The sequence below is a fragment of the Mustela putorius genome, unplaced genomic scaffold (genome assembly GCF_011764305.1).
Source record: "Mustela putorius furo isolate JIRA1106 unplaced genomic scaffold, ASM1176430v1.1 tig00003875_pilon_pilon_pilon, whole genome shotgun sequence".
NCBI classification, from domain to species: domain Eukaryota; kingdom Metazoa; phylum Chordata; class Mammalia; order Carnivora; family Mustelidae; genus Mustela; species Mustela putorius.
The window spans coordinates 6,840,469-6,865,424 of NW_025422026.1; the positions used below are offsets into that span (position 1 = coordinate 6,840,469).

At 58.3% G+C, this 24,956-nt stretch overlaps 2 protein-coding genes across 5 annotated transcripts; both read right to left on the minus strand.

The window, feature by feature from the left end:
• Nucleotides 1–1,528: 1,528 nt before the first annotated feature.
• Nucleotides 1,529–12,442, minus strand: ISG20 (interferon stimulated exonuclease gene 20). 2 transcript variants are annotated; one of them, XM_004763775.3, is made up of 4 exons: nt 12,283–12,442; nt 11,793–12,044; nt 3,036–3,236; nt 1,529–1,766 (listed from the first exon to the last, which is right to left on the minus strand). In XM_004763775.3, exons 2-4 carry the CDS (start codon nt 12,018–12,020, stop codon nt 1,680–1,682), a joined length of 516 nt encoding a protein of 171 aa, XP_004763832.1. In that variant the 5' UTR covers nt 12,021–12,044; nt 12,283–12,442; the 3' UTR covers nt 1,529–1,679. The 2 variants fall into 2 exon arrangements, with proteins under 2 accessions (XP_004763832.1, XP_044923070.1); XM_045067135.1 differs by having other exon boundaries at nt 12,311–12,441.
• Nucleotides 12,443–15,983: 3,541 nt separating this feature from the next.
• AEN (apoptosis enhancing nuclease) lies at nt 15,984–24,752 on the minus strand. 3 transcript variants are annotated; one of them, XM_004763777.3, is made up of 4 exons: nt 24,645–24,752; nt 20,035–20,639; nt 18,316–18,516; nt 15,984–17,872 (listed from the first exon to the last, which is right to left on the minus strand). In XM_004763777.3, the coding sequence occupies exons 1-4, from the start codon at nt 24,739–24,741 to the stop codon at nt 17,636–17,638; spliced, it is 1,140 nt and encodes a 379-aa protein (XP_004763834.2). In that variant the 5' UTR covers nt 24,742–24,752; the 3' UTR covers nt 15,984–17,635. The 3 variants fall into 3 exon arrangements, with proteins under 3 accessions (XP_004763834.2, XP_044923067.1, XP_044923068.1); XM_045067132.1 differs by lacking the exon at nt 24,645–24,752 and adding an exon at nt 22,020–24,613; XM_045067133.1 differs by lacking the exon at nt 24,645–24,752 and adding an exon at nt 21,618–21,999.
• Between the last annotated feature and the right edge of the window lie 204 nt (nt 24,753–24,956).

Genomic DNA, 24,956 nt, shown 5'->3' on the forward strand with positions numbered 1-24,956 from the left:
CCTGAAAGTCAGGCAGCCCCCCGGTGAGCAGAGTAAGGGAGCAAGCTGCCCCTCTCTGCTCTCCCAGACCCGGGAGGGATGGAGGGAGCCCCCCCCACCGCCGGGTTCCCAGAGGTCAGTGTGCAAATGGGCGGAGCTGCCATGATAACACCATCTGAGTGAACAGCTCTGAAGTTTGGAGTCGGAGGGGCCTGGATTTGAACCCTTGGGTTCTTAGCTTCACCTCGAGTCCCTCATCTATGTCATGGGACTATTTAGAGCCTGTTCTTCAGGGTTGTGGACCTCTCTCTGCATGAGCAGGCGGCTGGGGGAGATGGCAGGGGCCACAGCTGGGCCGGCAGTAGGAGCCTACCCTCGTGGTCCTCCGACGATAAGACAGGGGCTCTCAACCATCAGCCGATGCTTCGCTGTGGTTCTAGAAGCACAGTCGAGACCAGCAGCAGTGGGATCAACGGGGAGCTTGTAGGAAATGCAGATTCTGGGCCTCCACCCCAGACCTGCGTTGGCAATTCTGGGGGTGCGGTCCAGCACCCTCCAGGTGAGGCTGATGCTCGGTCCAGTGTGAGAACATTGTGCTTGGGGCCTGGGGTTGCTTAACAAACAACTAGGGTGACTCAACGGATCTAGACATCAGAATCCCCCGTGGAGGGCCTGATCAGCGTCACCTGCTGTCCATCTCCCCCCACCCCCCCCCCGACAGTTCTGTGTCTAGAGACACCGGGCACAGATTAAAATAACTCTACAGCTGATTCCAGTGAGCAGTCACTGCTCTGCTGTGGACTCTTCTCCCCACGAGCTACGCATGCCCCCTTCCGGGGTTCAGCTCCCTTGGCAGAGCACAGCTGCTCTCCCCCGGGTCTCCTCGATCAGTGAGCATCGGAGACGGTAACCAACCATTACTGAGGTTTGCTAGGTGAGTGTTTAAGCTCTGACAGGCGTGATGCTAGGAGCTTTGTGTGCGACAAGAACCCTATGATTACAATTCCCCCACTTTAGGGGCACCTGGCTGGCTCAGTCAGTGAAGCGTCTGTCAAATACTGTCAAATAAATAAATAAAATCTTTTTTTTTTTTAAGAGTTCCCATTTTACAGGTGGAGAAGCTGAGGCACAGAGTTCAGTAACTCACTTTAGCTACTAAGACTCTATCCTAGTTCTGACTTCAAAATCCACTACCTTTGCTTCCTCGTTTTACAAGAGGGGGGGATGACTTGCTGAAGGTCACCACATTCTCCGGACCTTGGCTTCAGAGCAGTGGCACCCATTTCAAGATGGCACAAACGGACCTCTGAGCCAGGAGCCACTGCCTGAGGAAAAGGGAGGCGGAGGCAAGAGTTTAGTTACATGCCACCTCGATTCCTCCAACTGCTTCTTAGACGCACAGGAGTCAAGATTATTTGGGAAACCAATACCCCCAGTCCCCCACCCCACCCCCATTCCAGCTCGGTCTTGACCGTCCTCTAAGCGACCTGCAGACTGGGGCCCATCACCCTTCCCCAGCTCAGAGAAAGGCTAGAGGAGTGTCCAATGATGGAGTAGAAAAAATGTAGAGCTATTTTATTACTAAAGATGCATTTTCCAAAAGCAACGAGGTTGCTGTCTTGAAGAGACGACCACATTGGGGACGTTCCGACGGAAAGGACCGAACAGATCCCCAGCCCCTCTCGCCGAGCAGGCAGCCATCAGCGGGCTCGAAGCCGCTGGGAGAGCTTGTAGAGCTCCATCGCGGCCCTGGCGTCCTCCACCGAGCTGTGTCCGGCGCGGTTGCTCTGTAAACACAGGCGCAGGGGGAGGGCTCCGGTGGGGCTGAATCCCTGGTTCCCGGGCACCAAGTTGGGTCCTGGACTCAGCAGGTGGCTGGAGCAGGCCTGGCCTCAGCTGTCAGCCCCGGAGCTGGGGCCCTAGGCCCAGGCATGGCCAAGCACAACTTCCAGCCTCCGGAGAGCCGGGCTGTGCCCTCGGGGTGGGGGTGAGGGGCACACTTGCTGTCCGACACATAGGGAGCCCCACCGCACGGGCCCATATTAAAACAATAGGTCAGAACGAGGTTTTTAAAGCGCCGCCTCCATGAATGCACGTGATGACCATTCTGTCCCTGGTCCCATGGGCCACAAGGCTAGTGGAGGGGTACAAATTCAAGCCCCTTCCCGGCGACCTACACAATTCCCAGTCACCCGGCCAAGTGGTGCCTCCTCCCTCAGGCTGGAGCTCACCCTTCAGACTCGTGCACACCTGCCCTCCTCCCCGCCCAGGCACCCTTCACCCCTTCAGGCTAATGGGCCACTCTCCCTCCCACCAAGGGTTGCTCAAGCATGGGGCGGGCCCAGCCCTGCTCAGCCGCACGTCTCCAGCACCCCATCCAGCCCAGCCCAGAGTAGGGGCTGGTAAGTATCTGCTGGCCAGGGAAAGCCCCACATGCAGCTGCGACTGCTAGTGTGCGGCCCACCTCCGTAATCTCGCGAGAACCAACACCTGGACGCCTTCGCCCGGGGCTTGCTGGAGGTGACAGATGCTGAGGGGTGGGGGCCCTGGGAGCAGTAGCAGCCATGCCTGAGGGGAGCTTTCTGGACTCCCCCCTTCCTGGGTAAATCTGAGGTCTGTGGGATTTCCCAGAGGCCCACGCTGGGGTTAAACTTCGGTTATCCACGCAGTACCTGGCTTGAGGTTGAAAGCACCCAAACAAAACCTGCATGGGATGCCTTCCCTTCCCTGCCTGTCATCCCCGCTCTCCCGGAGCGTCCTGGGGTCAGCTCTGGAGTAGAGCTCCCACACTCTGGTGCTTGTCTGGGGCCAGGGGCTGGGGATGCCCGGAGCCAGCACCGCTTTCTTGCTGGCGAGCCCACGGTCTCTTAGGACTTGGGGAAGGACTTGCTGGGGGGGGGGGGGGGGGGGGGGGCAGAGCATCTTTGGGGCCAAATGTGGGGATTCTGGAGCCCCTGGGGGCAGTGAGAGCCTTGTGGGAGGAGGAAGCCTCTGAAGCTCGGAAAAGCGGAAAGGCTGGTGGCGGGGTGGGCGGGGAGAAGGGGGGGGCGTCTCACCTGAATGCGCCGGTGGAGGAGAACCTCGCTGAGCAGCCGGAGGGAGGCCTGCCTCTGGGACAGCAGGTTGGCCTGCCGCAGCAGCACCTGGTCAGTGGACGTGTCGTGGACAGAGTAGTTGACCATGTCCTCCTTCAGCGCCTGGAAGTCGTGCTTCAGGTCGTGGCCCACCACCAATTTGCCTCTCAGGATCTGCAGGATCTGGCCCGGAGGACACACCGCCCACGCCTCACGCAGGGTCCTCCGCGCGGGCCTGAGGCCACCCGCAGGGAGCAGCCCCCCACCCCTCAACTTGCTGTGGGACTTTGAGCCCATTGTCCCCCCCTCTCTGGGCTTCCAACCTGTCGTCTACAAAATGGGGAGACTGGACGGGCCCCTCCTCACACTCCGTGGTTGCGCTCAGTGCCAAAGGGGAGTACCCGACTCCTTCAGTGGCTTCTATGGAGAAGAGCAGTGGCCGCGGCTGAGCGTGTCCCACGGGCCGGGCTGAGTACGTCACACATGTTAGGTCGTCTAATCCTTTCAATAACCCTCACTCAGGCAGGCAGCATAGTGACCCCGCAAAGATGCGGGTGCCTTGCCCCGCAGAGGGGAGTTAAAGTTGCAGACGGGCTTCAGGTAGAAGACGACCTCCCAGGAAGGGCGATCGCCTGCACGGCCCACGGGGGCCCCACATCATCGCGAGGGCCCTCAGATGTGGGGGGTCAGTGATTTGCCCTGAGGGCCTGACAGGCAGCTGCTGGCCTGGGGGTGAGAGGCAGGGGCCAGGTGTCAAGGACACGCGGCTTCTAGAAGCTGGAAAAGGCAAGGAGACGCACCCTCCTGCGGAGCTTCCAGAAAGGAGCGCAGCCCCGCCCACCCCTCGATTTCAGCCATTGGGACCCGTGCCAGACTCCCGACCTGTGGAACGGAGAGCCGACACGTCCGTGGTACCTCAAACCACACGGCTTATGGTTTCCTTACAGCAGAACCGTAAGAAGCTAACAGAGCTGGGAGAGAGGCCTGTCCTTGATGGACGTTTTGCAGAGGAGAAAAACTGAAGCCTGGAGAAAGGGAAATAATTTGCCCCCCGGGTTCCTCTGTGGATTTTAAGCAAGTTTGCAGGTCCCTTGTCGCATCCGCTCTCCAAAGGTGGAGTTCAGTCGCCCTCCCTTCAAATGAATACAGGCCCGGCTATGTGACTTCTGACTTCTCAGGGGCCAGTCCCTCAGCAGCCCCAAGCTACCCCGAAGCCACCTGCTGGAGAGAGCACAGGGAGGCGGAGAGCCGAGCCCGAGGTGCCCCAGCAGGTGAGCTGGCAAAGCTCCCGATGATTCCGGCTCCAGGCCTGTGGAACACCTGAGCCCACAGGCCAAGCCCGGTCCAGATTGCAGACGTGTGAGCACAGTAAATATTGACCTTCTGTGAACCACCATGTTTGGAGGTGATTTGCTAAGCACCATTAGGTAACTGGGACAGTCACACAGCCAGCGACTTAGTGGCAGAGTGAGCCTTCAAAGCCACACTCAGAGCAGGCCAGCTCCAGGCCTCTGCCAGCCACGCAGTCGAGCTTTGGGGGAACAACCCGAGGCACCCACATAGGTGCCTCCATCCTGACTCTGTTCCCGTGGTGGCCCCGTGGACAGCCTCCTACCTCAGGCCCCATGGGCCGGTCCCCTTTCTTTACTGTGGCTGTCATCAGGATTTGAGGGGGACCTTGGCGAAACCATATCAGGCCCTCACTGGAGGGGCAGCTTAGGGCTCAGGCCCCTCTTTGGTCAGCTCTTCAGTAGCTTCTGTCCCGTCTTCTGGCTAACACCCTCCCGTGCCCTGCTTCTGCTTCTAGTGGCTTCCTGGGACATCACATGGGCATTACGTGCCCTCCCTTGGCCACCACAGGATTGCTGCGGCCAGTCCACAGGAGGGGAAGCCAAGGCTCGGACACCTGAGGCAACCTGTCTGTGGGGTCTGTCCATCTGTCATCAGTGGGCAGTGTCACCAGCCCACCCATCACCGCGTCCCCCATTCCCGTGGTTTGTCAGCTGTCGGGCCACCGCTGGACAGAGCCCGCAGTCAGCCTGGGGACTGGGGAGGGTCGCTGGAGGAACGGAGCTGGGCTGGACGGGGGGGACACCACGATGGGCTAAGGCATCCCCCGGGGAAGCACCGGACATCTGGGATTCGGAGTGCCACTGCTGCTGACCCAGGACTCACGTGAGCGCTGAGGGCACACGACCTCAGCAGCAGCTGAGTCCTGTGTGTGGAGGAAAGCGCAGGGCTGCACTGGGCAGCCGGGGGTCACACACCCTTTCTCACAGACATCCTTTAACATTCCTCAACAATGTGGCCTCTTTGCCCCCAGTGAGGAGCTGGCTCGGGCCCAGTTCACAGAGCCCTGAGGGACCCTCTGCCATCCCAGAAACTGCATCCACAGGTCCCAGGAGCCAAGAGGACCAAGTCACTGGGACTTGGTGGCTTCCTGGGAACTTAGTCACTTCTGGAACCCGAGGGTCCGGAGGCAGGGAACTCACGACAAGACAATATACAAGGAGAGGACAAGCAGTAGCAAGAGGAAACCAGGGAAAAAGAATGTCTTTGGCAGGAAGATGCCAGCGACTTCTCAGGGCGAGGATACTGGGCCCCGGGCAGGGAGAGACAGCGGGTCTTCGCTGTGTGCTCTCAGGTCAAAGACCATATGTGGGCTTCGGTTCCCCAGGGGGAAGGTGAAGGCAGGGAGAGGTGAGGCTCCGGCGACTTCCTGAGGCAGAGCTGGGGAGGGAGGTGGGGGGCTGCCAGAGCCTGGGCACGGGAAGGTGCCAGCTGGGGGACCCTTAGGGCTGTGGGACCTGCCTTGAGTCAGCGTCAGGAGGCAGGTCTGTCGGACACGGGGGCAGAGCCTCAGATTCCTGGAGAGCCGAGTGGGGAGGAGGAAGGACACATTCACCCATCTGCTCTCGTCACCGGCCCTGGGACAGGGACTCTCCTCACCTCAGCCGGGCACCACCTCTCAGCTCAAGGAGTTCAATTTCCCTGCCACAGAGGAGGGGACTGGGGGCCAGAGACATGGGAAGGTGTGCCCAGGGGACACGGCTGGTGAGTTGAGAGCTGCAGTGAGGTGTCTGGAGCTGCCTGACCCCGTCCCTGTCATTAAAGTTGTCCTTGTCACCACCTGCTGGAACCTAGCTCAGCAGCAGGAATGTCGGAGGGCGTGGAGGGGGATGCTGTGCCCATGTCGGCTCTCAGCGAGGACTTTCTGAAGCAGAAACAGGCCTCTGTGAGGCTCGAGTCATCATACCACCTTCCTGACGGGGAAAGCGGGGCACAGGGTGGCCTGTGCCTGTGTCCCATGGCGGGGAGTAATGGCCAGGGACGCCACTGCATTCCCACTCTCGCTCCAAGTATTTCCCAGAGGTGCCTGATCAGAGAAAGATCACCTGGGACCTTTGTTAAAAACCCACAGGGCCAGGCCCTCCTGTCACCTTCTGGAATGGCCCTGGTCCCCTCCTTCACCCAGTCCCCTGCCTGGCTCTGCAGGTGCACCCACCCCAGCTTGTGCCCGCATCCCGCAAGGCTGCTTCTGTTGGGGGAAGCCTGGATGGTGAAGCCATCCTCCTCCATCTGGCCAGGCCCCAGGGACACCGGCCCGGTGGCAGGGCCCCAACAGGGCACTTGGCCCAAGCACGGGTGGCCTTGGCAGCAGCTGAGAAACAGCTGTAGAAAGCCTCCCTTCTGCTGCTTTTCCCTCCTAAACCCAGAGGCTTCATGGGATTCAGCTGGTTTGTCTGCCAACTAAAAATGAAATTATCCCTCCCCAATCCTGATCATGGGTAGATGCTACTCAGTGGACTGGGTAAACATTAAGAAAGCATTAACTTACAAAAATACACTACAGGTGATTAAAAATTACAATGAAAAGAAAAAACAGCATTCATTAGCCCACCAGGTGAGAGGTCAGAACCTGAACCCCGAATTGTATCACAGCTTTACTGTGTGTCCTTAAGTAAGTTGCTGCCCCTCTCTGGACCTGTCTCCTCCTGGGCTGACAGCCTGATCTGTGGGGCTCTATAGACCAGCTGTTCAACTTGGGCACTCTTGGTGCTTCTTTGGTGTGTGTGTGTCTGGGGGGAGGGGCTGTCCTGCGCATTATAGGATGGTTTAGCCCCATCTCAGTCCTCTCCCCACCGGATGTCAGTAGCAGGCCCCCTGCCCCATTTATGACAACCGGAAATGTCTCCAGATACTGCTAAACATCCCTGGCGGGGGGGGGGGGCAAAATCACTCCACACTGGGAACTGCTGCTCTAGATGATGGTCAGACCTAGAGGTTTCAGAAGATGCCAGGCAGTAACTTCCCACTATGAAAGTAATCAAACCACATTACAAAACAATCAAAACAAAGAAGGGAGTGGTGGGATCCCACGCACATTCTCAGGGGCCTGTGGCAGGAACCTTCCTGGGTGCACTGGGTGGGGTTTCCGGCTCCCCAGAGCACTGCTGGCCACCACGGGCTGGTCTATGGCTCACGGCGAGCCGGGCCCACTCGCCGCTCCCGTCGGAGGAAGAGACAGGTTGGTGAGCAACGTTTGTAAGTTGTCTGCATGAAACCAAGGCCTGGCGAGCCCTAGGCTCACCTGAGAGGTGTCCCCCAGCCCTGGGGCATCCGATAGATGGCTGATAGGCTTCTCCCCTTTGGGAGCCCCCAACCCAGCATATCTTGGGACCCGTGAGCCCGGTCTCTGACTTTGGGATTAGCACATGGGGGCGACAGAGTGGGATCGAGCTGCCTCTGTGTCCTTGTTTGTGGCAACAAAGGACAGCTGTTGCCTTGTACCACATCTTCACGCACAGGCGGTGCCTGACCCTGTCCCTCACATTTGCCGGCCACCTAGCGTTCAGATGACACATTGATACACGTTCATGATGGGATCTGAATATCCCAGCGCAAATTCTGGAGCCAGGATTTGGGTCTCCGCTCTACGCCTTTGTTGGAGCGCCTGCACAGCCTTGCGCCCCAGTTTGCTCATCTGTAAAATGGGGCAGCAATGCCGGTTAGCCACTTTGCAGGGCTACTGTGGGGAGCAAAGGCAGGGGTGCATGGCAAGTGCTTAGAACAGAGCCAGAACACGATGCTGGATATACCTGTCCTGCTTCACCCCCTCCCCGTGGCCCAGACACTCCTACCAAAGGGCGCAGAGAAGTTTAGCAACAAACCAGAGGACACACATCCACGTCCATGCACGTCTAACAACCGTGTGCTTGCCCTCTAGCTCCCGGCTGGGTGTGAATCGCTGCTTCTTGGCAGCCAAAGCTGGCATGAGGGCGGAGGCAACTTTGTGCCACACAGCTACCGGAACACCTGTATTTTATGAAAATCAATTCAACTCCGATCCCACAAACATCTGTGCACAAAGCACACCACCCAGTCTGGAGGCAGAGTAAACAGCAGCGGCGTGGAACTAGGCAGATCAGGTGTGCGGACAGGCAAGCTTTAAAGTACGGGGGCCACAGCAAGAGAACTTGAGGCCCCACGTGGGGAGGTGGTGATGATGGGCAGGGTGGGCGGGGGGGGGGGGTAAGGCCTGCCAGCATGGGGCAGGGGGCCGGGGAGAGTACGGGTGTGGCTGGATAGAGACTGAGTCATGAAAGCAGGCAGGAAAAGCAGGTTGGTAGGGTGCGGAGGTCCACGAATATTGTGCTGAGGGACATTGGGCAATGGGGAGCCATGGGGGGTGTTTGAACAGTGGTATGGGGAAGCTGTGATCTGAGCCAGGCCTGGGGAAGTTCCTCTGGCACAGCTTACCTGCCGTTCAGGCAGAAAATGAGAGCCAGAATCTAAGACCACAGTGCTCAAGGGAAGTCAGAAAGGGGACTCAGACCGATCATCTGGGTGTCTGCCCTTCCCCCCACCACGGGCACAGTTAGTGACCATCACTGTGGGCCCAGCACTGCGTTCCGGGCTACAGGCTATGGCACTCCATCCAAACTCCAAGGGCCAGGGAAGAGACATCAGCAGCCCCGTCACTGATGAGCAAACAGGTTCAGAAAGTTCGAGAACTTGCCAAAGGTCACACAAGCCGGTGAATGACGGAACAGGAAATAGAAACCTCAGATGTGGTTCAAAGGTCTACCTGGTCTATAGATTCTTGGCTCCCTCTCTGAACGACTGCTCAGTGGGCAGTCCCTGGGCAGGGTTCCGAGCTACACACAGGAAGCCTGGGGCCTAGCACAATCTGCAAATGAGATTCCAAGCATTCTGCCCCAAATCTGGGTGGGGACCAAAGGCTTGCAGGGACTTGGCTGTGTGTCCAGGCCTAGGGGATGCGAGCAGGATTTCCCTGCTGCCTCCTCTCCTGCTGTCCCCTGCTCTGGGCTCTCCTGTCCTTTTTGCTGCTCTACCAGCGAGAGGGTGGGGGGCTGGACGGGGAGGAAGGATGGGGATCTTTAGTCCACCTGGCCTCTCAATGGGGATCTGAGTGTGGGGAGCTCTTGCCATGACCCTGGGCTCCCCCGACCCCTGAACAGCCAACCCACCTCTTCCTTATGCTGCCCTCCCCTGTTTGGTGACTCCCTTTTGGCTTCCTCCAACCTGACAGTTTTTTCTTCCCAGTCCTAAGTCTGCTGATGCCTCCCCAGGGGCTCTGACTCATCCCCAGTGACATCTCTTTCCTCACGACCATCTATCCGCCACAGCAGCCCCCACTCTAGTCTCCTCAAAACTTGGGTTTGATCCTGCCATGCTCTTGCTCAAGAATCTTCCATGGCTCTCTGTGGCCCATTGGGTTGCAGACACAGGCTTCTCCCATCTCTCGAGAATACCACCAGCCTCACGGAGTCTTTCCAGAACTGCGCTGATGACTCAGGGCTCCCTGGCCTCCTCTTAGTACCTAGACGACCAGTGCTGTCTGGTAGACTTATAACGTGAGCCACATGTGTAATTTTAAATCACCTAATCGCCATATTTAAAACAGTAAAAATAGGGGAAGTTAGTTTTCATGTTTCGTTGAACCTAAGATTCCAAAATACTATCATTTTAACATGCCAGTGATGTAAAAAACGACTGAGGTGTTTTATGAACTTTTTAACACAAGTCTTTGCAGTCCCGTGTGCATTTTACATTGATAGCACATCACGGTTTGGACCAGTCATTTTGGGGAGCTCACAGCCACATGTGGCTCGGCGGTCCCGTTGGACACACAGCTTTAGAGGTCTGGGCCTGAGCTCCGAGTCCTGACCACCTTCTCTTACGTGAACCTTTGCGGATCACTTAGTGCTATGGGTTGAATTGTGTGTCCCCCACCCTGATTCATGTTGAAATCCTAGCCCCCAGGACCTCAAAATGTGACTTATCTGGAAATCGGGTCATTGCAGATGTAACTAGCAGAGACCCTCAGGGCCCTAATACAACAGGACGCCTGTCCTCATACAGGAGCCCCAGGGGCACAAAGCACGCACACAAGGAGAACACCACGCAAACCTGAAGGCAGAGACGGGGTGATGGCTCTGTAAGCCAGGCCACAGCCAGGCTGGCCAGCCGACCCCAGATGTTGGGAGAGAGACGCGGCACCGATCCTCCCGCACCACAGAAGGAAGCGAGCCTGCCCACGCCCCAGCCTCCATGACAGTGGGAGGATGAATTTCTGCTGTTTGAGCCCCCAGTCCGCAGCAAGTCGCTACAGTGGCCCCAGCAAACCAATACACTTAGTTCCAGCGGGCCTCAGTTTCTGCATCTCTAACTTGGGGATAACAGACGATCGATGGTAACAGCTAACATTTTCTCGAGTCCTTACACAGGGGCTCTGGGCGCTCTCAGTCCTCACGATAATCCTATGAAATTGTAATTCTTATACCCAGTTTCTGTTCCAGGTGTGGGCAACTGGGTACACAGAGCGGCTGCCCCAGTAACTTCCCCGAGGTAACTCAGCTCCTAAGTCAGCAGCCAGGATTCAAGACTGGCCCTGCTGTATCTTGAGTTTACAGCCCCCGAGAACCCTTCCGGCGGCTGTCCCGTGAGGTGGGAGGGAGCTCCGGCCTGCCAGTGAGCAGGAAACAGGAACTATTACTGCTTACGTTTTGTTTCTCTCTAGCGCCCGGAGCCTGGGGTGTGGTGTGTGCACCTAGGACAGACCTCGTTCCTCTCTGTTCCTCAGGGACTGCCCCCCACCAAGCCCCAGCGGCCTAGAGACTCATGAATTTACGTGCCCTTGTAACCTTCCGAGTATTGACGAAAGCTGGTGCAAGAGAGGTTGAGTTTCCTTTCCCTCTAGTGATTCAGCGAAACGGAAACAGAAATAGAAACTGGGACCTAAACAAGTTATCACAACTAGGTGAACCGGGAGGGTGGGAAATGTCGGGACCACATACTGTCCTCGAGCTGAGGGAAGGCCTACCATGGGGTTGGGCTCAAGCTCTCCCCTCGGTCCAGGGGCTCCAGGCCTGTTCTCCAGCTCTGGGAGCTCCCTACCGAGAGGCTGACCAGGGGCAGCCGGGGTAGAGAAAAGAACCCCACCATGGGGAACCTCAGGTGGGACCAGGTGCCCCCATCACAGGGCCAGCAGGGTGGATCGGATGCCCTGAAGGCCGCTCCCAGATGTGAGTCTAAGGCTGAGGTCAGGAGGTCTTCACAGGGATGCCCCAGAGCTCCCTCACACAGAGGTGGGGGAACCTGCCACATCTGGGGTCACAGGTCGCAGACCTGGCACCCGGAGAAGGTACCCGAGAAGTGTGCACATGGGTGTGTGTGTGGGAGTCCGGCCTGGCCCGCGGACAGCTCTCTACTCACCTCTTGCTTGGCCACGGCGAATGGCGTGGCCGCCTCCATGTTCCGAGGTGTGATCCCGCTGAACCTCGTCCTGTAATCCATGATCTCCCCCTCAGGCCGGATGAACTTGTCGTAGAGCACCGTGCCATTGATGTCCACGAGGCTGCAGCGAGCCAAGCCGCTCCCCTGGCCATGCCCCAGCCCCACCATCTCGCAGTCGATGGCCACCACCGCAGTGCTCCTCGCCATGTTTCAGCAGGACCCTCAGACGTGCTGGGGAGGCGAGGCGGGTGGGGGGCAACAACTCAACATGAGGACACCGTGGCCCCAGGTGTCCTCAGCCACCACCCTGCCAGCCTGTGCCCTCTGCCCTGTTTGTACGAACACCACCCAGCAAAAGGCAAAGGGGGCCTCTTGCCACCCCGCCCGGCTTCCGGAGCCCAGCAGTCCTGGGGTCCTCGGGGATGGGCAGGCCAACCGCTCCCCCACTCCCGCCCCGGCTCCCACTCACCTGCCCGCCTCCGCTGCCCTCAACTCACGTCTGCCTCTCTGGTGCCACTTCTGCGCTACTACAGTCCCTCCGAGCTGTGAGTCATCTCTGACTTCACACCGGGAATCCCGACCCTGTTTCAGTTTCTGGTTTTTATCAGGCGAAGTCAGGGGCCGGAGGCCGGGCACGTGGGCCGGGCTGCTCCAGCCTCCCTGTCCTCACAGGTCACCTTTGCCCCTGCCCGCACCCCCCCACACACCCAGGTGCACGGAGCCCTCCTCTTCTCAAACGATGGGTGATGAGAAGCCAGCGCCTTGCCACACCTTTTCTCCGTTTCTCACCTTCGGTCTGTCCAGAGAATAAACATCCCCAGGATCGGGGACCACAGAATGTCCCACAACTTCCGGGGCCACGACCAACCTGATACTTAGAGACGTCTCTAAGGGGAGCTGGGGGACCTGGCTCTTGGGACATTGCGGCTATCAACAGGGAGGGCATGAAAAGGCTGGGTGCAAGTGGGGCCGGCCTACCCTCCCCCCCACCCAGGAAAGGCGAGCTGGGAGGGAGCCCCTAGAGTCACCAGTGCCTCAGGGGTATTTCAGAACCTGCCATCTGTCTGCCCTTAATGGGCTCTGCCTTTAGCTGGGCTGACACTGTTTGAGGACAAGGAAAAGAGCCTGAATAGAGCCCCAACCAGCCTGGCCACACTTCCAGGGGTTACACTCCCTCCCAGGCTAGAACCCTGGCCTCTTACAACCATGCCTGACAACACACAGAGCCCTCGGTATTTATCGAATAGATGAATGAGTTACAGCTGAGACAAAAACAGAAGCAGCTTTCAGTGAGGAAGTCGTCACCATGGACTGGCATCGAGATTCTTGCCTCCTGCCCCAGACGCACGAGGTTTAAGCTTTGAGCCGTGGGATCTGATTTCCCCCAGATGTCACCAAGGTTTGTGGCTTACAAAGGAATTTCCCCAGGTCCCTGATGTTTTCACCACGTGACGTCTGACTGTAGCGGACCTCACCTCAAACATGAAATCCAGTCCTGAAATACATCTAAACGGTACGGCATAGCTCACAGTTGTCGTTCCATGGGCTTGAATTTGAGATAGATTATTTTGGGTTCCCATCCTGAATGAGCAATTTTTGCTTGACTTTGGACTGTTAGGGGACTTCTTGTTTCTCAAATGCATGAAGGATTATGCCCTGATTTAGGGAGAAGATGAAGCAGAATGTGTTACTTTTTGCGAAAGTGCATTGAAAAAGTAACCCCCTCGAGATTCGGTGGTGAGGTTTCTGCTTCTACAGTCCCCTTAGGACCCCACACATCTCACGCCCTCACCCTGCTTGGCCTCCACCCGTCCCAGAGAGAACACACGCCCGCCACTCCTGTTCTTTGCCCCAGGGTCCGGAGCCTGCTCCATGGTCACCCTCCCTGCCTTTCCCCGAGGTCCCTCCCCACCAGCCTGTGGGCTCCCGGGTCTTCCCACCTCCCCCTTCACACCCTACTCCACACTGTCCTTCAAACCCGAAGAGATTTCGTTTCCCCTTATCTAATCTCGTGCACTGTTTGGGACAGCACTTTGCTGGAGAACCTACAGTGGTTTCCTGTTGTCCAAAAAAAAAAAAAGCAAACCTCAACTCCCCTGCAGTTTCCAGGACCCTGTCACCTCTCCACCAGCCTTCCCCATCTCATCTGGCATCACTGTTTACACCTAACCCGAGGCCTTTGTGTATTCACATGCTTCCTTCTCCCAGACTCCCCCCCTCCACTGCCCCCAGGGCCTCCCATTCTTGGCCACAGGGCAGGATCAGGTCTCTATCTTTGGTCCCGCTGCAAAGGTCAGCCCCTCTCCACGCCTTCACCACTACTTCTCACTTCCTCCCACCGCACTGGCTTTGTCTGGTCCCCAGAGCCTGGGTGGGCCTGTGCTATCCAACCTCCATCTCCACCTGGAAAGCTCTGCCTCCAGGTGATCTCCTCCGTTTGCTCCCTCTTCCTTAGGCTTCCCACCACGGCCTTTTCTGGCCTCTATTTAAAACTGGACTTCCTCTCCCTTCTGGATTTCTCCTGCAGGAATAATCAGCGCCATCAGAAATACCGTGATTTTACTTGTCCATTTACTGTTCCTGCTCCCACTTTGTGGGAGCACCTGGAGTCCTGTGGAACTTTTTTCACTGGTATTGGGGGCACTGAGGTTCGACACAGGCACCATGAAGCCCAGGGGAGGAAGCCCTGACCCCAGCCAGGTGGAGGGGAGGTTGGGGAGGGGCTGCTCCTAGAGGGGCTGCTTCTACGGTGTCATTGGTTCACCCTTTGGCCAGACCACACCACCCTGGCAATCTCAGGTCAGGCGACAGCAGGAAAGTGAGTCACTCAGGGCAAACATCTCAGCCTTATGAGACATGTGTCCTGTCGTCCTGTTGCAGTTGGCCTGCTTATGACTGTACAAAGTACAGAGGCTGCCATTGTGTGGCCCCAGGTACAGGGCACAGGCCGGGTGGCTGGTTCCTAACAGTGGGTCACCCCACTTCCTACAGGCACCCTGACTTTTGAATTCCTGTCCATTTGCCTCAGCTGGGCCTGTGCTCCGAAATGCGCATGTGTGAATTTCTCAATCCTGGGTGGCAGATGGTAGCGTCAGCAAACGTCAGCATCTTCGTGCGGGTCAAGCAGAATCACTACGTTTTTAAAAAGATATAAACAGTAAAAATGAACTGTAGATCATAAACACGCCAAAAGAGGTCGAAATACTCGTTAGGGAAATGCAAATTAAAATCAGAATGAGCTGTCGCCCCACACCCACTAGGATACCCTACCAAGAAACCAAACCAAGTAATGAGTGTGGGTGAGGATGTGGAGAAATTGGAAAGCTTATGGGCTGCTGGTGGGAACACAAACTGGTGTAGCCACTATGGAAGGCAGTATGGTGCTTCCTCCTAAACTTATAACACAGGACCACCACGTATGACCCAGCAGTCTCACTTCCAGGTCTACACCCACGGGAACCAAAAGGAGAATCCCAAAGACGCTGTACACCCACGTTCACACCAACACTGCTCATCGCCAAGCGGGGAAAGTAACCCCAGTGTTCACGGAGATCCACAAAATGGTCTATGTGTCCACATGACTGTTCAGCCTTAAAAAAGAAGGAAATTCTGACACACACTAAACATGAATGAACTCTCAGGGCCATCTGCGAAGCGAAATAAGCAAATCCCAAGTGCTTGCGTTTGCATGTGGAAGTATGATTCTACTCGTGTGCAGTAGCTAGTCAAATCCAGAGAGACAGAAAGGAGAATGGTGGTGGCCAGGGGCTGGAGGGAGTGGGGAGTTCGTGTTTAATGAGCAGTTTTAGTTTTGCACGATGAAAAAGCTCAGGAGACTGGCAGCACACTCTATATATACTTAACGCCACTCAGAAACAGTTAAGATGGTAGCTGGCATTTTATGTGAATTTTATCACAATGAAAACTAAACATTTTCTTGAGAAGTGGGAACAGAGCTTCAGGACAAACAAACTTTGTGCTCCACAAATAAGACCGTTGTAAAATTTAAAAAAATAAATGACATGAATTCCATAGCTCTAAAATGTTGTCACATCCCAAAGCATCATCTGGAAAGCACCCCCCGCTTCAAAGGTCAAGGCACGCAGCAAGATCCCGCGCCCAGCACCGCCCTCCCACCCCAGCCTCAGAATTAGGAAAGGACCACTTCGCTTACTTTTCTAATCGCATTTTATTCTAGAACAAATGGTTTTACAACAAAGCTGACCTTAAACCCAGTATGTTTCCCCACTGGTAACAGTTTCATCTTCCTCCGGTCTGTAGCCCAAAGAATCGAAACTGCAGCCCGGCTGGGCTGGGACTTTGGCACCAGCTACAGACTTTGAAGGACTCCAGAACAAAGCGCTGGAGCCAGGCCAGCAGAGGTCAATGCCACTGCTGGCTCCCTGCCCCGCAGACAGGGAGGGAGCGGAGGACAGGCAACCTGGAAGTAGTGTGGTTTCAGTAGTGTCTCTCAGCTCCTGGCCCTGCTGCTTCGATCAGACTGACATAAAAATCACTGTCATTTCCTGCACGCAGAGAGGGGGAAGCTGAGCATATACCAGTCACCCAGCCGCAGGGAGCAGTGAGGACCCGGCACCTGCACGCTGTGTCCTCAGCCCGCCCCTGCTGGGGCAGCCAAGCGTCAAGCCGTCTCAATCCCGGGGGGGGCTCAGGCGTTCCCCAGAAGAGGCTGAAAGGGAGCCAGGCACCACGCTGAGCACTGGGCACTTGGCCCCCAGGACAACCCTATGAGGTAGGCTACGGCATTAGCCCCATTTTACAGAGGAGGAAATGGGCTCAAGGGTGAGGTCTCATATTCGTTCAAGGTCCCAAAGCTATTAAGTGGCAAGCAAAGATGGGGTTCAAAGGTCAGTGTGGACCTGAGCTCTTGCTTAACCTCAATACTCCCAAACTGCCCTTTGGGAAAGAAGGCAAGAGGGGTGGCAGATGAGATCCTGACAGAGACAGCTCTGGCAAGCTGTAGGCAATCCGATGACCACAATGTCTGTGGATCCAAGTGCCCGAGGGGACACATGCACTCGGCCCCCCTACACACTGGGTAGGGGGTCCCACACGGGTCCCAGAACTCAGACTGCTGTGCTGTTTCTCAGGCTTGTGCTTAAGAGAGCCTCCTGCCTGAGTCGGGTCAAAATGAATACACCAGCGTCTCCACCCAAAGCTTTCCTGCTTCCCCCCGCCCTCGGAACAGAGCCTGGTGACTCCTGGTGCCAGCTCCCCAAGCGTCTGGAGGGGCCCTGCTGGTCTGTCACAGCCCAGCACTAAGGTCCTACTGTGGCGCCAGCCCAAGTTCTAGTTCGGAGAGAAAGGAAAGGAACGTCCCGTAGAGTGGCCTTAATTCTATAGGCTCAGGGCGCATTTGTTCTGAATCTGACAATGCCTGTGGAGGAAGAGGCGAGACAAGGACAGTAAGAGAAGACAGCTGTATCCCAAGTCACTGGGCTCACACCCCAGGGAGAAGACATCACCCTGAGATAGCACAGCACGGGGGTGCTATCCACCCATGGGGGCAGGGTGACAGCTGGGATGGTCTGTTGGCGTGCGTCCTCCCCCAGCTGGGTCCCTGCGCACCTGACATTTTCATAGTGTCTATAAAGTGCCATTAGCAGGCCACAGGGGTGGGGTTAAGTGCCCACAACAGCCTTGGACGGAGGGAGCCGAGAGGACAGATGGTCCCAGCTCCCCGGACCCCGGCAGCAGGCTAGCCGCACCCTGCCCTACCCGGGACGACGTGCCCAGGGCTCTCCTGGCCCCTCGGTGCTCCCCACGCTCCATTCAGAGGCCACCTGGGAGCCTCTCCTGCCTCACTCCCTTCTGTCCTGTGGCTCCCCCGTTCCTCCACAGGTGCCCTGGGCCAGGTCCTCGGGCCAGTACTGGTCCTCCATGTACTGCTCCACGTCCGTGCTGCTGTCCGGGTCCCGGTCCTCGGGACGGGGCGGGAGGCTGCCGGCCTGCCGCTGCTCCCACTGCGCCTCCACCAGCCGGTACAGCTCCATGGCCGTCGTGGCGTCTTCCACCGACGAGTGCCCGTGCTGGCCGACCTGCGGGCGACAGCCCTTGTCACCGCCCATGGTCCCAGCTCTGCTGCTGACCGCAAACACGTCCTCTCGGAATAAGTATGTGAGGTTTGGGACATAGGGTACCTGGGAGCTACTCAGGAAAGCGAATGTTACTGGCCGCCCCCGAGGAAGGCCCCGGCTCTCGGGCTGCCACAGGTGGGCTCTACGTGGCACGCATGGACAGAGCCAGGAACTGCATGGGGGACAGGTCTGAAAAGCCCAGCCCGCAAGCCTGTGGCCGGTTGTCACAATCCACTGGGGACGAGGGTTGGTGGAGAAGACACCCAGGGTGGCCTGTACATGCGGGACAGTTACCAGGACCCCTGCACAGTGGAGAGGGAGAAGGACTAGCAGCGTGGAGGCTCAGCCACTGCCCAGCCCGGGGTCCCTCCTCGCACCAGCCCTCTGCCACCCGCCCCACGCACCTGGATCTTCTTGTGTAGCAGCTGCAGGGCCAGGTCCTTCAGAGAGACCCGGGTGCGAGTGTGGAGGCCGGGCTGCTGCAGGAGGCTGGGCACGTAAGTGGTGTCGCGGGTCTGGCTCCGAGGGTGCACGTACTTGAGGGCCTGGAAGTCATTGTGGAGCGCGTGCCCCACCACCACCTTGCCCTTCAGGAGCTTGAGGATCTGTGAGCGGACAGAGGACAGGGGAAGGCCCCACTGTCTAGGAGGCCCAGGCCACATGCTGCTGCCCTGACCACAGGGGTGTGGATCCCTGCAAAGGGGGGGCGGCGTGGGGAGGGGATACCCGAGCCCCACGCTCAGCCACACTGCCTTGAGTCCGAAGCCCAGCGGTTGGACCTGCTACACCCCGCGACCCAAGTCAGCCCTCTTAGCCAGCAGAAGAGCGCTCTCCATGGGGTGGCTGCGGGCACGCAAGAAATCACGCACGGAGTGGGTCTCCTAGCGGAGTCAACACAAGCGACTGTGTCCTGCTGGCGCCCGCCCTCCTCTCTCAGCCCGGGAGACCTCCCCACCCAACTCTCTCGTGGCCTGGCTCGGCTCCCACACCAGGAGGCCTCCCCAGCACTGCCCCAGTGACAAGAGGACCCTGTAGCCCTCTCCCGCAGTGGAGCAGACTGCAGCGCTGGCACAGTCTCCCCGCCAGCCCTCCGAGTCAGCTCAGCGTAAATGCCAGCGACCATGTCTGCTTGGACTAGTGACGCCGCTCAGTGAAAGCTTAGCACACAGGAGGTGATCAACAGAGACCCGCTGGCTAGCGTCTGTGGAACTGCGACGGGCCCTGGGGATTAGCCGAAAGCAGCAGCAGACACAGGCCCTCTCCCCAGGATTCTATCCCTCTGCCTCTCAGCCGTGCAGGACTCCACTTCCCAGCCTGGAAACCTTCGCTCTCTGGCACAGTGCTCAGCAGTTGCACTGTGTGTGTCTCTCTTCCCTGCCTGCAGCCTCCTCGGGCCCCAGGGAGGCCACATCCAGAGCCCCAGGCCTGCAACAGCCTCCAGCCCTCAGCAACGAGCCTGGCTCTCCCGATCACCTGCCGTGGGCTCCCGTGGAGTGCTTCTGCCGGCCGTGTCCGGCTTATCACTAAACCCAGCTTGCAGAGCAGAGGAAGAAGGTGCCATTTAGACTTCCGAGGTGGGGACACGCCACCACACTCCAGTCACACCCCCCCTAACAAGCACATGGTGGGAAGGAATCAAGCACACTCTGTATGGGCTGGGCTGGAGCTGGCAAGACTCAGTTCCGTTCCCAGAGCCCCACCAACCAGGCCAAGGGAGGCACCGAGGAGCTGAAGGGTTGGCCGCAGGCCTCCCGCCCTGCTGCAGCTATTCCCAAGCGACACGCTTGTGCATCATCTCCAAACTCTGGGAAAAACACGCTTAGGCCATGTCTCATGTGAAAAAGGAGGACACAAGAGCACGTGTACCAGTATTTCCCAAATTCACCGAATCCCAAGAATAACCCAGAAACATTAAGCAGCTCTACGGTAATGCTTATTTGGAAAATACGTGTTCCAACACAACTGATCTATGAGGACACCATTTGCGAATAATGCAAAATTTCACCTTTCCCTATGCATGATTCTGCCTCTGAGAAACATTTTAGTGAGTGAAGAAAACTGCACCCAGGGCTGCCCTTCCCTGGCCATCACGTACCCATAGAAGCCCCCGCCTCTGCACTCACCTCTTTCTGGGCCACCTGGAAGGGGATGGCCTTGCGCATGTGCTGCCGAGTGATGCCACTCCAGCGCGTACGGTAGTCCACGATGGGCATCTCCGGCCGGACGTACTTGTCATAGAGGACATCACCGTGGTAACTCACCACAGAGCAGCGGGCCAGCTCGCTCACCCGCCCTCGGGGTCCCGTGCCCACCATCTCGCAGTCGATAGCCACGCACTTGCTGGGCCAGGGCCCCGCGGATTCCCTGGGGGTGGGCTTCCTGCTCCATGAAGCACCTCCTGATTCATTCCTTGGACGCTGCGTCCCGCCGCTGGTGCCTTCAGGGCCCGGCAGTGCCCCCGACGGCGTTGGCAGTGGGGAGGACCGCGGCTCTGGGGACATGTTCAGCAGCCCCTGCTCCTGCAGCAGCGCCTTCCGGGCCATGAATCGCTGGTGCTGTCGGCTCTTCCTCTTATGCTTCCTCCGAAGCGCATCCTTGGCCTGCAGGCTAGCCAGGGAAGGGCACAGGCACTGCACAGAATCAGGGCCTTCCCGGGGTACCATCCCAGTGGGCTCAGAGCTCGGGGGCAAGTGCGGTCTGGGGAGTGATCTGCCAGCAGGGCGGCGCTCTGCAGAGGGAACACACAAGGCAGAGAGGCAGGGTGAGAGGGGGTATTGGGGAGAGGTGCGCCCGGCTGGCCCCACAGCGCTCACTGCCACGCCATTCTAGAGCCCTACTCTTTGTCTTGGGCTTGCACATGGAGTCCAGGACCCTGCTGAATCATCACCGCACTCAGTCAAGCCCCCAGGGGAAAATCTGTTTACATGGAATCACTAAATAGTCCCCAAATCCTGAACAAGTATGATTATCCTCATCTCCCAGGTGAGCACAGAGGTTAAGTAACCTGCTCAGGTAGGAAGACACAAGAGCTGACATGAACCCAGAATCCACCGTCTCAGCCTCCAGGCCACAGCTCACCTCCAGGTGCAGGAAAATCAACATATTTTAGAGAGGCACAGATACGGGAAAATAAAGGTTACAGAACCAGAGTGTGTGTGTGTGTATACATATACACACATACAAATATATACAGACACACATACAAAATTCCATTTTTAAGTTTTTAAAATTTAAGTAATTTCGAGACCCAGCGTGGGGCTCAAACTCATAATCCAGAGATCAGGAGTCAGACCCTCCGGCGGGGCAACACAATCCCAGTTTTTTAAAAAAGAATCCTTTGTGAAAGGACAGACCCTCAGAAACTGGAGAAAAAAATTCAAAAGGGGCTCACAATAGTTGTGTGTTTTGGGTATGCGTTGACCAAAATAAGGTAATTGACTAAGGGACTTTCTACTTCACTCATCACAACCGCATCTAGAGTTTTCAGTAGCCGGGCATGTGGCTAAGTCACCACAGACTGCAGGCAGAGGGACACCGGGAAACCTGCTCAGCTGCCAGAAAGGAGAAACAGAGAAGGGACTGTGTGCAGCTCCCTCCATCACTGAACACTGGAAATGTCCAGAATCTGGGTGGGTTTGCGAATCCCACGCAACAAAGCCAGCGGCTTCCCAAGAGCGAGGCGAGGGGCTTGGAAAGCGTCACTCACTTGCTGAGTCAGCTGGTGCGTATGCAGCAGCCCAGGAAACCAGGACTTCCCAGTGGGCAGAGTGGGCTTTCCCTGGGCTCTTTGGAAGTTACCTGACCTGCTACACTTCTCCTTCCTCGCATGAGAAATGGCCCTCCCACCGCCTTTCCTGCGGAAGACGAGACCATACGACACACGCGCGCTCTGCAAACATTACATACAGCAGGGGCTCAATAACTACTCGCCCCCTCTTCCCCAGAGAGGCTAAGACTCTCCTCAGGTCAGTAACCAGCTCTTCCCAGGCAAAAGGTGCCTGGGCCCAGGACTCGCTGCCCCTCCCAAACCACAGGCCTGCCCCTTCACACACCTCTGCTCCGGACTACACCCTCCGGCAAGCCCTGCTGGGACAAGCCTTTATCCCACCAGGTGCTGAGCACAGAGTGACAAGGGCGGATCCTGGACTCCAAGCAGCTTAGCTTCCACGCAGAGACAGAAACAAAGCACAGGGAGTGTGCAGGGCTGGGTCAGAAGTAAAAGGGGAGCAGGACAGGCTGGAGGAGATTAAATCAGCGTGAAGAAGCAGTGACCCTCCAGTTGACAGGGAGGGGAACTGGTGGCCACATGAGGGGCAAAGGCTGGAAAGAGAAGGAACCCAGGGCTGAGGGAGAGGGGCCCGCCGGAAGCTTGATGCCGCTGCGGTGCAAAGCACGAGGTGGGTCCCGGCCAGAGGAACTGTCCCTCCCCCCTTTTTACCACTTAACCTTCTGTCCCCACTCTGGGAAGGCCACCACACACCTTGGTGGTCCTCCCCTAAGCCCTTGAGTGGGGATCCCCAGACTGATCTCTGCTGATCACATGAGGGAGTCCCAGAGCACCGACGGGAGTCACTGACTTCCTGACCCCAGACAGTGACAATCTAGATGGGGAGCAAAGAAAATTCACCCCTCCAGGCCAGACGGCACAACCACAGAGGAACTCACTGCGCTTGACGACAGTTACAGAGCACCAACCTCTCAGCGCTCTGAAGGTGGGGACCCAGACATGTGTGTCTTGTGTCTTTGTCCCACCCCCAACAGCCTGCCCGGACCGGCATCAAGCAGGTCCTCTTCAGAGGCGTGTGAAGGGAGCTGAAGCCGGGGCTGCTACCGGTCGGACTGTGGGGAAGGCAGAGCTGGAGGGGACGGGGAATTGAGGGAACTCTGCACGCGGAAAGGAGGCCATCAGACTCTCATGAGAGGGTGCTCCAGATGGGAGCAGTGACCTCAGGACAGACTCAGCGGTCCGAGTACTGGACAGACAGAAATGCCAGGTTAGTGAAAGGTGGCGGTGGAGGGACCTGCTGAAGGGTGTCGGGAAGACCTGCCAGGAGCGCAAGAAGGGAAGGGCCATCAGAGAACTTGCAGACACCAAGCCCACGAGGCAAAGCGTCCGCACTGTGAAAGGGCAGGAGGCTGGTGGAAGAAGCCGCTGGAGAAGGAGGTCGTTCGTGGGTGAGGAGACAGGGTGGAGGGAACGGTGAGAGACTACTGCTTCTGGAAGGCGGCGAGAGTCTGGGCATAATCCAGGGACTGATGGGGAACAGGATCCCTACTGCCTCACAGGAAGAGCGCTGGAGAGGACTCTGACGAGGCGAGGGGAGGAGCTACTGGGTGATGCCAGGCTTGGTGACCCATCCTGACTCATCCACTCCCCAAGAGGCCTTCTCCCTTTTAATAGTGCGCGTAACTATAATCAACATCCTCCTGGGGCAGGGCACATATTAGAGCTGACGCGCACAGAACCTCCGTTTGCCCCAGCCCAGCAATGGGGAGAACAGGGCCCCTTCCCTTCTCTGCGAGGGCTCCGGGCCCGGCAGGTCAGGAGCTGAGCCCAGCGCAGGGCCGGTGGCCTCCCTGACCCCGCTGGCAAGATTTCAAAGCCAGAAGTGAAGCTCCCTGAGAAAAAGTGGCCTCGGGTTTCGAGACAATGAAAGCAAGTCCTCTTCTTCAGGCCCTGACCCTGCCCACACGTCAGAACCGGCCATTAATCATGGAGGACACGTCTGGCCCGTCCTGGGCCCCAGGAGGGAGCTCAGCCAGGTCGGAGAGAAGTTTGGCTCAAGTAACACAACAGCTTCGATAAGGACACGCTCAAATCTCCCTCCAGCCCCGAACCAGCTCCCTAGGGATCAGCAGCCACTGGGCCTCCCTGTGGGGGCTGGTGGCCTAAGGCAAGGACTCCAGCAGCAGAGTCCCCAGAGGACCCCCGAAGTCACAGTCGCCGGCGGTGGCAGGGTTACCCGCGGGATCCGGGAGGCAGCAGGCGGTTGAAGGCCCCCTTCTTGGGGCCCGGGCCCTAAACGCTAGATGGCCTGGACCAAGTCACCATCCCCTGACCACAAAACGAGGGTTAATTAAAACCAAGGGTGAGGCGAGGTTTGGGGGTCCCCCCAAAGCAGTTAGAACGTCTGTTTAAAACGCCCCGATCCTCGGGCCTACCCGCCCCCCGCCGCCGTCCTAACTGCCATTTTGGGGAACGGGAGCTGAGAAGCTGCATTTTGCAGAGCGCACGACCCCACCCCCCCGAGCCGTGGTACCAACTGGCGCCCGAATTTAAGAAAGCCGGGCTCGCTGCGATCCCCCCACCCCGCGAGGTACTGGAAGTTCCGGGCAAGGCAAGGAGAGCCCAGCAGCCCCGCGCGATCTCCCCCCGCCGCCCGCGCTCCCCAAGGAGCGCCGCGGGGGAGACCGGGCCTCAGCCCGGCAGGGACTCGGGCGGTGGTCACTCGCTGGCCGCAGCGGCCGGGCCGAGTCCGCCAGGCCGAGCCCCAGCGCCCAGCGCCCAGCGCCGCCCCCGCAGGCCTCAGAACCCCGAGCAGGGCGGGGACGCGGCACAGGCGGCACCCGGGGCCGGGCCTGCACACCCGCGGGCCCCGAGAGCCGCTCGGCCTGGTCCCCGGGGCCCCCTCACCCGGGCCGGAGGCGGACACCGCGCGCGGACCCCGGGGCCGGGGAGACGCCGCGCCAGCCCTCCCGAGCCCGCCGACCCCAGCAGGGTCCCCCAGATCACCTGAGGCGCCGCGCGAGTCCTCCCGCCCGCACGTGGTGTCCAAGCAGCCCGCAGCTCCCACAAGCCCGGGCAAGCCCCGCTCCGGCTGCCTGCCCATTGGCTCGCCGATCCGCAGCGCCCGCCTAACGCTTCTTCTGATTGGCTGGGAGTCTGGCTCGCGGCGGATAGGTGCAGGACTGCAGAAAGGGCGGGGACTCCTAAAGGGGTGTGGTTTGTGCCGGGAGCCGAGCCAACCCGGGAGAAATTTTAAGCCAACCCCAAGGGAGCGTGTCTCCTGTGTCCCGTTCCCCTGTGTGTCCCTCCAACCCCAAT